This window comes from Schistocerca gregaria, chromosome 3, assembly GCF_023897955.1.
Source record: "Schistocerca gregaria isolate iqSchGreg1 chromosome 3, iqSchGreg1.2, whole genome shotgun sequence".
Taxonomy (NCBI): domain Eukaryota; kingdom Metazoa; phylum Arthropoda; class Insecta; order Orthoptera; family Acrididae; genus Schistocerca; species Schistocerca gregaria.
Window position 1 is genome coordinate 936035866 of NC_064922.1, and position 13203 is coordinate 936049068.

The window sequence follows — 13203 nt, forward strand, 5'->3', positions numbered from 1 at the left end:
ATAAGTACAGTCACGAAAAACGAAGAAATTAGTCGGTCAATCAGTATTCCTACCTATTTACTGCTGCTAATTGTAATAACTGCAGTAGGCATAGTTCTATGGGAGATGGTATGCCATTGCTTTCGAAGAGTCGAATTGTCTTTAAAGAACCAGTGATCGCCGGTCGATTGTTAGAGAGTAATTGCGTTTCCTCCGATGTATTAGCTCTGTTTACCTTTCAATCTGTACTGCACTGAAAGTACCTGCACAATATTGCTAATGTAGACTGTTTGAATGTGTGTCTTACTCGGAAACAAAGTTCTTCCATTCATCTACGGTACTTGCTGTTGTCAGTAATGCCCAGTTTACTCTTGACTCTCGTGCTTCAATTCAGTACAACTCCTGTACGTCTCTGGTTTCTTTCCGGCAGCGTTAGTTGTAAGTCAACAGTGATACACAGCAGTGTAGATAGGTTTGCTGATGAAGACCTGGCCAACGAACATCTCGTGTAAAAGGTTCACTGAGTGTAACAGAAGAGCGGCTTCATGAAAGTATGGTGAGCTGCTTCCGTAGAGACAGGAACTACATCACAGTACTTTTTCATCAGTGCTTGACTTTGTGTTTTGTAAGTTTTGGTGATGGCGTATTTCAAATTTTCTCTCTGTTTGAGTGTATTTTCACAGAAACAGAGCTTATTGGGCTAACAAATTGAATAAATATGTACATTTTTACTCTGTAACGAGCCCCCGGAGATCACATAACCTTCATACTAGAGACCTCGGGAAATATATCTGTTATTTCCGAATTTTTATCGGTGAAGCTCACGTTCACCCTTCCATGTGCACCGAAAGAGAGGGGTGGTTGTCGTTCGCGATAGGACGTGTGGACGTGTAGTTATCGGAAATCTGGAGGAGGAAAGCAGTTTATGATGAACGAACGAAGCGTGTGAATATACGATGGCAGAATACGTATTAGCAGTCCGTCTTCAGGCCACACGTGGCCCACCGAGACCATCCGACCGCCGTGTCATCATCAGTTGAGGATGCGGATAGAGGGGCGTGGGGTCAGCACATCGCTCTCCCGGTCGTTACGATGGTTTTCTGTGACCGGAGCCGTTACTAGTCGGTCGAGTAAATGGTCGAAAAATGGCAAAAGCGCATGTCAACCCGGATGGTCACCCATCCAAGTGCCGGCACGTCCGACAGCGCTTAACTTCGGTGTCTGACGGGAACCGGTGTATCCACTGCAGCTAGGCCGTTACCAGAATACGTATTACCATTATTTTTTTTTAAAATGGTAATTGAGCTATTCTTGAGCTAGCATTCCCCTTGCGGCCTTGGAGTTGCAGTTTCGTGCTAGTCGCCCTCACACTTTCGTGGCGTCCCTAATACTCATACCTGGCGCTTCGGCGTCCGCGCCACGTGTCACTTCTCAGCAGACGCCTAAACAGCCCATCCTGCCGCCACGCCCACGCCGTGTGCGCGGTGCGGCGCGGAGTCGAGGCGACCTGCTATCTCTGGCGTCCATCTGCCGGCCGCCGGAAGCTGCGGTCATCGTCCGCCGGAACGCCGCCGGCTGAGCTGGCCGACCGTGCGTCCGGCCCGGCTGTCCGCTTCTGCTCCAACTCTGCTGCCAGAAGAGCTCGCATCAAACCATGGGCCTGCAGGCGGCCGCCGCGTGGCTGCTGGTGGACGTGAGGAGGCCGTTGCTCGCCAAGGTAAGGGCGCAACCAGTGGCTGAGTCCGCCCTCACACGGGGCGCGGAAGCGAGCGTGGACGTGGACGTGGTCACGGCGTGGCATTTCACCGGACAACAGCATCAGACCCGTCAGATATTTCCTGCTTCGACAATGTCGTCAATGAGATGCAAGAGGGCTGTTCATTAATTATTGTTAGCCTTGGTCGCAATTACATAATTCACAGTATTGCCGGTTTCGGCTTTCTGTCATCTCGACTTCTAAAACAAAGTGGCAGTACACTGATACCATATACTATGTGCAATATGGATGAAAGCCAAGTCTGCTGAGAAAATCTTGTCGTTGTTGTTGTGGACTTCAGTCCAGAGACTGGTTTGACGCAGCTCGCAATGCTACTCTATCCTGTGCAAGTTTCTTCATCTCCCAGTACTTACTGCAACCTACATCCATCTGAATCTGCTTAGTGTATTCATCTCTTGGTCTCCCTCTACGATTTTTACCCTCCATGCTGCCCTCCAGTACTAAATTGGTGATCCCTTTGATGCCTCAGAACATGTCCTACCAACCGATCCCTTCTTCTGGTCAAGTTGTGCCACAAACTCCTCTTCTCCCCAATTCTATTCAGTACCTCCTAATTAGGTATCTGATCTACCCATCTAATCTTCAGCATTCTTCTGTAGCACCACATTTCGAAAGCTTCTAGTTTCTTCTTGTCCCAACTATTTATCGTCCACGTTTCACTTCCATACGTGGCTACACTCCATACAAATACTTTCAGAAACGACTTCCTGACACTTAAATCTATACTCGATGTTAACAAATTTCTCTTCTTCAGAAACGCTTTTCTTGCCATTGCCTATCTACATTTTATATCCTCTCTACTTCGACCATCATCAGTTATTTTGCTCCCCAAATAGCAAAACTCCTTTACTACTTTAAGTATCTGATTTCCCAATCTAATTCCCTCAGCATCACCCGACTTAATTCGACTACATTCCATTATCCTCGTTTTGCTCTTGTTGATGTTCATCTTATTTTCTCCTTTCAAGACACTGTCCATTCCGTTCAACTGCTCTTCCAAGTCCTTTGCTGTCTCTGACAGAATTACAATGTCATCGGCGAACGTCAAAGTTTTTATGTCTTCTCCATGGATTTTAATACCTACTCCGAATTTTTCTTTTGTTTCCTTTACTGCTTGCTCAATATACAGATTGAATAACATCGGGGAGAGGCTACAACCCTGTCTCAATCCCTTCCCAACACTGCTTCCCTTTCATGTCCCTCGACTCTTATAACTGCCATCTGGTTTCTGTACAAATTGTAAATAGCCTTTCGCTCCCTGTATTTTACCCCTGCCACCTTCAGAATCTGAAAGAGAGTATTCCAGTCAACATTGTCAAAAGCTTTCTCTAAGTCTACAAATGCTAGAAACGTAGGTTTGCCTTTCCTTAATCTAGCTTCTAAGATACGTCGTAGGGTCAGCATTGCCTCACGTGTTCCAACATTCCTACGGAATCCAAACTGATCTTCCCCGAGGTCGGCTTCTACCAGTTTTTTCATTCGTCTGTAAATAATTCGCGTTAGTATTTTGCAGCTGTGACTTATTAAACTGATAGTTCGGTAATTTTCACATCTGTCAACACATGCTTTCTTTGGGATTGGAATTATTATATTCTTCTTGAAGTCTGAGAGTATTTCGCCTGTTCCATACATTTTGCTCATCGGATGGTAGAGTTTTGTCAGGACTGGCTCTCCCAAGGCTGTTAGTAGTTCTAATGGAATGTTGTCTACTCCCGGGGCCTTGTTTCTTGAGAAGATCTTAAACAGTACATAATAAAGACGAGTCGGCGGAAGGCCGTAACATTCAATTGGGAGTGTCCTGATAAGAGTATTCACGTCAAATGATTTGTACACGCAGGTACATGAAAAAAAAGCTAACTATGGCGTCTCATACTTAGGTAGACACGAGCTGTATCCAGTGGAGGACTTTAGTGGTGTGTGTGCAGCGTCATAGTTTCGACAGTTTAAAATGATAGCTTGGTCCTTTAATTAAAATGGACTCACTTCGCTACACTGTATATCTAGCAGCGAAACATAAGATACAATGCGACATGTAACAACGAAATATCAGCACTTAAAATAAGATTAAAATGTGTGTCACTTCTTCCTTTCAGCATTACAAAGTAAATAAGACTTTGCGCACAATAACTGCTTGCGGTCAGTGGCCTACTGCAAGTCTTTCAGTTGGGCGCAAGTTCGATAACTTGGACAACCGGTGAAAGGGGACCTCCATGTTAACGTGGATTCGGAGTCACGTATCGTTCCTGGCGACTCAGCACATTGTTGCTAGGTATGGCTAGGTTAAAGGCAGGCTGAAAATTTCCGCGGTCCGACAGGGATTTGATCTCACCATGCCTCGACTTCCGCTGGACCGTCGGACCTGACATGTGCAGTGTGAAACCAGGCTAAATGACGTGGTAGTCATTTAATTAAAAGTTTCGATGGTCGATAGCGCATTCAGACGCCAGTCTAGCTGGCACTGCCTCGTGTCCTGTGTGGAACCTTTCGTATTCCTGTGGCAATGCTTGGGGGTGGGTTGTGGGTGGAGGGTGCACTCTCGGTGTCGCTAATGGGCGGTGTACGCGACGCCATGTTATTATTATTACGTATTGCCTCATTTTCTCAATAGATTTGGTCTTCAGCCATGTTGTAACTATTATGTTACATATGTATTTTTCCCATTTTGTTTTAACAGATCAGATGATGGCAGAAACTTATACTGTTAGTGCGATGTAGACTGAAATCTTGTTAATAAGTGCCATATATAATCGCTTATTTGTTTACGGTCTTAATGTCTTCATTGGCGAGATGGAAATTTTTCGTGTCAAAACAGAACCTGAACGACACCATGCTGGATCCTGTCGTTTGCAGTTGAAGCCTGTATTTCATTTTTTAGCTTAACGTGCTTGCTTTGAATATTTGCTGTTTCAAAACATCGCCAAGTAGACGGTCTCTCGAAAACGCGTTGTTTTTGGTACTAGTTGTTATAATAAAACGACATACTGGGATTGAAGGCTTTTCATAATGTTAACTGCGTGCTATGAAAGTATATCGGTTCAAGCCTCCGAGAATTTTTTAAAGTTTCACTTTTAGTCAGATCGTGAAATACTAGTGACTAAATCTTCCGTATGACTAGACATCCACTTAAGAATATGACGAAATCGTTTGCAAAATAAATCATTATCGGCATATATTGTGTGTGTGTGTGTGTGTGTGTGTGTGTGTGTGTGTGTGTGTGTGTGACACAAGCTGTATGAAAGGGGGTCATAAGATTTTATCACACCGGAAGGCATAAGCAATTAAATTAATTGTGTGTGTCCTTGAAAGTACATGTCTGTAGTCTTGGTCCGTGTTCAAATCCTTGTGTGTGTGTGTGTGTGTGTGTGTGTGTGTGTGTGTGTGTGTGTGTGTGTGTGTGTGTGTATTTTTGTTCTTAGCATAAGGTAGTTTAAGTAGTGTGTAAGTCTAGGGACCGATGACCTTAGCAGTTTGGTTCCTTAGGAAGTCACGCGCATTTGAACATATTAATAATAAAAGAAAGCAATTCCGTAAATGAGTATGCGCTCACTGTGGGTTTTTGTGAATAACACCGTCTAGCTCGCGTAATATGCCTTTATTTAAAAACCTTTCGGTTCTGCTATCATGAGGTTATAATACTTCTCGTACTTCGTTTGAAAATTGTACATATATTAGAGGATCCTAAACGGAGTGCTTAGATAAGGAACTAGAGGTTGGAAATGAATATTTGGATTTTAATGGCGTAAACAAATTGCACCTTGTAGCAACACCTTAAGTTGATAGCAACTGTTCAGAGGCATGACTGCCACCCTGTGCTTCTTTTGCAACGTAAATTATTCGTTATTTATGATAGCGTGTGTAGTTAATGCTCCACCCCGCCGGCCGGTGTGGCCAAGCGGTTCTAGGCGCTTCAGTCTGGAGCCGCGCGACCGCTGCGATAGCAGGTTCGAATCCCGCCTCTAGCATAGATGTGTGTGTTGTCATTAGGTTAGTTAGGTTTAAGTAGTTTGAAGTTCTAGGGGACTGATGACCTCAGATGTTAAGTCCCTTGGTGCTCAGAGCCATTTTTTTGCTCCACCCAATTCTTCGAAGTGTGTTTTTCACAGGCAAGTTAATGGGTAGCTATTGGTGGACTATTTGTCCCACACGATCCAACACCTCACGTTCTGCTGTGGTAACAGTTCCTTGTCGAGAACCTGGCCAGCTCCCTCCACCCAGAACGACGCAGTTTTCTTGCGCTTCTTTCCGCAGCGACGAATTTCTTCCATTTAGGATTACTCCTGTTGCCAAACTATTCCCTGCACATTTATTTAACTCTCCGCTCAATTTATCCTACTGACCATATATTAAATTCATGTCTGCAAGTAATGATCAATCTTCGACAACCAGTCTTAGACCGTAAACAGGGTAAACTACTCTGTGGACACACAAAACGATTATGTATTGTTTCTCAGTCTTCGGCACAAACTTCTATGCTGCAAGCATTTGTTTGTTTGGGGAGACGTCTGGTAGATACATTTCGGACCGTTGATACCCCAAAATATTCAGTTTACTATGGTCTATAATTTTGAGCCTGTAGCTTCGAGACACATGTACCAGTAATCGCTTCTTCCACCACGTTACATAGTTAAAAGTTGTGGTATTATTTACTATTGAAGGTTATCATCAACAAAAAGTGTCCAGTCTATGAATGCGATTATTCTGCTACAATGTACCAGTTACCTTTGAATCTATCAGTCCAGAGAAGGAAACAGTCAATATCTACTCAAAAAAGCATTGGGATATATTCAATAAATGGCCAGATTCTTTCTTCATGTATACAAATGGTTCAAAGAAACCCTTAAACGATTATGTACATTGCGCATTTTACTGCCCAGTGCAATGAAAGTATAGACAATATCAGTTACTAGAAGACAATTTTTTACTGTGGAACCAATCGCTGTTCATGAAACATTAAGAAACATTAAAGTACCCCATGCATACAACTACTAACAAAATGTTGGTAGTCACTGATACTATACAAGTCCTTTTTAAAGTCGGTAATTACAAGAAACTGGAGAAGATCTTGTAATAATTGTATCATCGGCACAATAGAACAGTGCTTTCAGTGTAACAGATAGGGAGACTTTAAGAGGTTACGTGGATGAAAGATCACTGCAGAGTCAGATACAGTGAAGACGTGGATGTACTTGCGAAGGAAGCAACATCATCATCATCGACGACACATTCAAATATAATATTCCCTCATACATAGCTTCATAACATTATCAAATCCAACATCAAATTCCTTTAAGAAGACTGGAACTCATGAACGCATTTAAAGAGCAGTCACTACGCATCAGTTAAGGACAAAATTCCGGCCAAACCTTGCTTCCACAAAATCAGCTACGGCAGCAGAGGCATCTCTAGTTTAATAAGGATAAGACAAGACGTTTGTACCGGTTTGGTCTTCGTGAGATAGCTTGTTCTGAGTGCGGAAATGAAGTAAATGTGGATGTGTATCACCTCGTATTTGTTTGCCCCCTATTAGGAATTCAACAACTAATGAAGAATCTAATTCAGAAAAATATCCCTGTCCCTGTGTTCAATAGCACTCTCCTAAGGTGCTTCAGCAAAAATAATTTATATATTTTGTGGATGTTCACGAAAAATTGATTGTAGTGTTTATGATGTGTATGTTGATAATAATTATTCTGTTACTGTCATAAAACTAGAATCTACACAATCGTTGCTATTGCATGACCTGGTTAGTACCTTAATTAAGCTTATTGTTCTCTGTGCCTGTTTTCTGCAAATGTCTACGTGGAAAATTCTTATATGGCGTAAAGGCCGGAAACCAATAAACATAAGGTTACATTATTGTTGACTCTCCCTTTTGCCTTTGTGCGGTTGCCGTCGTTGGGCTTCGGTGTGCGGTAACCTTGTAGAGAGGGAACAGAATTGAGAGACCGGTAGGAATGAATGACACGCTTAGAGCTCCTAAAGGCTCGGTACTGACGTACTGGATGTCCATGTGGCGAGTCGGCGTTACACAACTTCCGACTGCGAAACGCAGAAGGCTCAGAGGAAGCGACCACGTTATCGCGTCGCAGCTGCAAACGACAGCAGACACATCCGTCCACAATGGAAGTCACAGGGCTCGTGCAATATCCTCTGCAATTTTTCCGAAGGCAAGATCTCCCAGACCATTTAAATAAAGCCTACGCAAGAGACATTTAAAACTTCAAGCGTCCTCTTGGTCTGTTCATAGTGGTTTTGTTTTCAAGACGCTAGATCGTATGTTAGACCTGCAGCAGCATCCTATTGCTCTTCTTAATCACACACCGTTTTTTGTGAAGCAGATTAAAAATACACTGATAATCCATCACAATACAGACCTAGGTGCTGAAATTACGAAACTGTGACAAAGCAAAATTCTGATTTTTTTCCCCTTCAGATGATTATTTTGGAGTTATTACTAAAACGAATCATCAGATTTCATGCCTTTACTCTTCGTTCCACTTCTTTTAGCGCACCAGCATTGTGGGTATTGCCTGTTAAAGATGAGTACTAGTGTTGGTAGTGTTAGTGGTTTCTCATAGAAGTTTTAGCACTCCATTGTTTCTAGGAAACGTGAAGGGAAAATATTGCAAAAGGCTGCGCAGTTGCAACAAGAGTCTTTTAGAGAAGAGGTTACGTCGACCTTCTAGTGTCGAAGAGAGATTGGATACCACAAGGCCGCAAGGGTGTCTTTTAAAACGGTAAGTCAGCTGATGGCCGAGTACAGTTTTGTGTAACAGCACTGGAAGATGACAACGATGTACATACCGATCTACCGGCTCTGCGCCTCTAACGAAGTTGTTCTACGTAATGAAGGTTTGACGTTGTCGTGACCTGAAAAGAACGGGTTTCTCACCGAAACTTAAAACTTCCTTTCTGGTGTACGGTGATAATATCGTGGACATCCTCAGTTTAGAATTACAGGTCGAAGAAAACATAAAGTGAAAATCCTCATTTGCGACTCAATTGACCATAGAGAGCAGCAATTACCACAAGAGAAAAGAGCAAGTTTTACCGGTTACTTAACTGAAGTACGAACTACTTCGGGGTCCACACGTGTTTAGATTTTCGTGGAACCCCCGAATTCGTAATAACGACAAAGTCATTTAATTCAAATGTCTCTCTTGCGATGTTTCTTGGCACTGGCATTAAGTGCTTTTGACGTCTTATAAAGTAATCTTACAAGGTAGTTGGTGTAAACAGTCTCAGTAAAATTCATGCTCTGTAATTTGTGAAGGCATCACAGGTTCTCCGATATCAATTTGTTCGTCTTAGAGTGGTCTTCACAACTCATGTCATTATATAATTGGTTCCAGCCTGATCCACATCTACTCTTTCACACACACCCGGCAAACTGTTGTGAAGTTCATGCAGATGGTACATTGCACCAACATTATCGGTTTTCTTTCCTATACCATTCGCGGAATTTGCTAATGAAAAATCACGGCCTTATGCCTCTGTATGTGTTTTAATCTTTCTTATTATCTTAATCTATGTGCTAAACCAACGGTGGTGGAAGCCAAATCGTCCCTGTGTCTTTCGAATACAGGTTGTCTGACGTCATTCAAGAGAAATACTATATCTTTCTTCCAAGTATTCCGTTTATAGTGCCCGAACATTCCCTTAGACTCAAGTATGATTGCGCACAGTGATATTTCATTCCACACTTTTATAAATGAGGGCTAAGACGTATAAGCTTAGAGCATTCGTTCCCATAGTTTCTCTGACGAAGCGGAAATGGCATTCATTTCACTCGCGTAGAGATAGCTGACGGACACAGCGCCACTAGCAAAACTTTACGTAATGCTTTGTCTGTTATTGATTACGAGATACGTCTTTATTGACTTAATATTTTTCACATTGTTCAAATATTGCCTTGGATTATGTACAGTTTTTTATAATATTATATCTTGCTTAAAATTCTGCACGGTATAATTAAGAGCGAAATTATGAATAGTAACTAAGACGTACTTACTCAGAGTTCACCGTTCTCGTTAATCAACGCCATTGAGGTTGCGTATTGTTCTTTTCCAGTGGATACGCGCTGTCCTTGTCACTGCGTTGAGAGATTCCTGTCTCATTAGTGGCGTCACGTTGGCCAAACTCTGCAGTGCCCGAAGTGAAAAGATTAATCATAGTATTCTGCACTGCTAAAGTAATACGCTGACTGACCACAGGAGGCGCAAGAGAGGCTTCTCGGTGGGTAGTGTTGTGCTTACTGCGCCCGTCTTGGAAGTCGATTTTGTGGGCGGCTCGGAAATCCACAGTGGGGCTTCCTCCCACCAAGCTACGCTACTGGTGGCCACTTGTCTCGAGGTGTAACCTCCAGTCGAGTCTGGAAGCTTGCCGTGATAGACCCACAGGTAAATGCGTACGCTGCTCTTTTACTCGCCATGTAAACTGTACGTTGAAGGAGACATTGAAATGAGAACTGTAGATCACAAAAAATTCTTCTGCTGTACTGTTCTTAAACGTTAAAAAATTAATTTCCTGCTCTGAGCCGTCACTGACGGTGGTATTAGCCAACTAACTCTTTTCGTATAATCTTTTTCTTTTTGACAGTAACACATGACTGAGTCGCCAGATAACGTCTCGCTATATGGAATGTTACGCAGGAGTGTGAAACAGTTCTTTTGATCTTTCGAAATTTTATGTAGAATCGGCAATTCTTGACATTTGAATTCAGTTGTTTGTAGTACTTTCTCCCATTCTAGAGTGGCCTTCTGTGCAATTCGGTGCCAACTGTTGGCAGCTCTCTGCCATCACCGGGAGTTTCTCGAGTAGTTAATTTTCGGTGCAAATGGCAGCTGCTGTTCGGCGACATTGTAGTGGTAACCATCCACATCAGTAACAGGAAATCGTGCGTTTCTTTCGTAGACGTAAAATATAACTGGTACTCATTCGCAGATTCGGCGTAGTTCTAGCGCCCCTTACTTCATGGAATAGAACGGCGTGGGATTAATCTGCCTTGTCGATAGCGTGATCGTGGGGCAAAAACTTACGTACTTCCCTTGGCTAGCTTTGTCGGGAGCAGGTATTTTACCGCATTTCTAACTGGTAAATATTCTCTGGATACGAGTAAGGACAAATTATAAGGGAATAACAGAACAAAAACAATGTGATCGCGTGGACGCTATGTGTGGAACATCATATTTTCTCTCGAAACTAAAATACAAACAGATCATATTATACTTATCTAGCATTTGCTCTGTTTGAGAATGTCTTACTGCGTGGCGGCGCTCCAGAAAGTGAAATAAGTATCTGTGGCAGCTGAACGGGTCAACACAATATGTGCTGACAGGATTTCTATGATCTCCACTATAAAACACTATTAAAATGCAACGTGCAGACGTTTGTTACTACTAAGATGGTTCTTTACAAAAATTACTATGAATCGTTCAGGTTTTTTCTGTGGTTGACTAATCGTCTGAAAAAAATTACAATGAAACGAACTAAAGTCTTGGGGGGAAACTATGGCACAAGGCAGGCATTAAATTTGTATATGAGATGTACTGTTTGTCAATCGTATTGCTCATTTTAGTTGAATCCCACTGAAAAAGAAAGCGGAGTAGTATTTATAGAACGCCTTTTGGCACAGAAATTAGTGATACATGATTTCGTATGTATCTTTTGTGTTGGGTGAAGGCAGAATGTCCGATTTCGGATAGATATATTCGAATGTATCGTGTGTTAACACCTCATGCTGCGTTGAGCAATTTTTGAACTAAAAATATTCATTGTTTTAGGATTTAGGGGACCATGATATATTTGACAGATAAACTTATCCAATTAGAATAATAAAAAGTTATGAGATTTTCTTCCAACTCTTTTATAAATTTTAATTTTTCACTGTCTTGCATCGAACTTTTGTATACTGTTTAACTATAGCTCTGCTTGTTGTAGGTAGCGCATTATTGCCTTCGCAGCTGCATTTGGTACATAGGTATTCCGTTTAACAAGTGTGACAGTTGTCATCCGGGAACAGTGTAATGTAGGATGACGTGTTGTTGATACGCAGCTTAAGCTGTTGACTCTGCCAACAAAGTTACACGGACTGTTAAGGCCTGTTTGCTGAGTGCTTTGATATTATGAACCAGTGGTCTCCAGTGGATTCTTGCCGAGCAGTTGCTTTTGGTTAAATTTGTTACGCTAGTAACCTTTAGGTATATCGGTCTACACCGGACGAGAGTCGAGTTCCTGACGGAAACTTATCCGCTGACTCATGGTGCTCATTGTCAACAACTAGCTTCAATACCCCTATTAGCTCTTAGCTCCCAGGTTTGAACTCTTGATACACCACTTGTGCAAAGACAGATTAGCCGCAGTGCTCATGTTTCGTGGTCGGCTCTGTTTGCAGTCACGATACCAGTGAGCTACGACGTCGATAATGTGAAGAATGTACATAACGATATTTACTTGACAATCGCATGGACACACACGCTCGCCTGGATTTTAGCAGCAGCTGAAAACATATATACTAGTCTTTTGGAATCGTCTACATCACCGTACTGTTGCCGCGACCAGAGTGTTTTTGTTTTGAACAGATGCTGTAAAGAAATAAATCCGTTCAGGAATTCTTACTTGTCAGTATTCAACCGAAAGTACATATTTTGCGTGAGAATTGTTACATTACTGTCGTAATTTGTTTTCCAAGATTTACGTCTAATTCAGATACACACTTCAGTAGTCATGTCGTAAAAGCTTGATTCGCTTGTGTGTTATACGGTTAATAGACTACGCTGTTCAAGCTTTTAGTGGATGTGTGAAAATTAAACAGGAGTCCAGGTGCACAATGAATAATAGGCGGGAAAAATTGTATCAACGACTGGACCTCCAGACGTCCGACAAGTCCCTTTCGCTCCACAGTGCTTGGTCCTTGAGTCGTGTGAGGAATTTAAATCCTCTTTGACATCGTAGAAAGTAGAGTATTTATTCCTTTATCTCCTATTTTCGTAGCGTACCAACAAATTAGGTAGCGATATCGCAAAGTTATTTCGAGATTCAGTATTCATTTTCTCTTAATATCAAATCATAGGACGTTTGAGGATGGCACCGTAGGGAGCAGTTGGCCATTGGAGATTGAGGGCTTCCCTTCATTAAACTTTAACTACTAACAAAAATTGTTGGTTAAGATTTTGTCTTCGTCCCAGTTCGCTAGAGTCTGATTTCAAATTGTAAATAAAATCTGTTTGGGATGTGATTTTTCTTCAGTTTCTCGAAGTTGATATAGCCGTACTCCTAGAAGAACGAAATCCCGTATTAATAACTCGGACGAGGTCCTGATAGAGGTGATCTGTCATTTCTTTGTAGGATCTGCTATGTTGATCTGCATCGTGTAGATACGTGGTTGTGCGTGTGGATTTGTGATTATGAGTGAGTAGGAGCTGTAAGAAAGGGAACAGATGCGACCG

General features: G+C 42.3%; 1 protein-coding gene across 3 annotated transcripts in view; it reads left to right on the forward strand.

Moving 5' to 3' along the window:
• The window catches only part of LOC126355833 (transmembrane protein 47), a 361809-nt gene that overhangs the window by 190400 nt on the left and 158206 nt on the right, over positions 1–13203 (forward strand). Inside the window, exon 1 of one of the 3 annotated variants that reach the window (XM_050006283.1) lies at positions 1403–1696. The exons of the other annotated variants lie outside the window; for them this stretch is intronic. Within the exon in view, the coding sequence (XP_049862240.1) occupies positions 1634–1696 (63 nt within the window). The 5' untranslated portion in view covers positions 1403–1633. Of the gene's footprint in view, positions 1–1402; positions 1697–13203 lie in introns of those variants that run through there. 3 annotated transcript variants of the gene reach the window in all.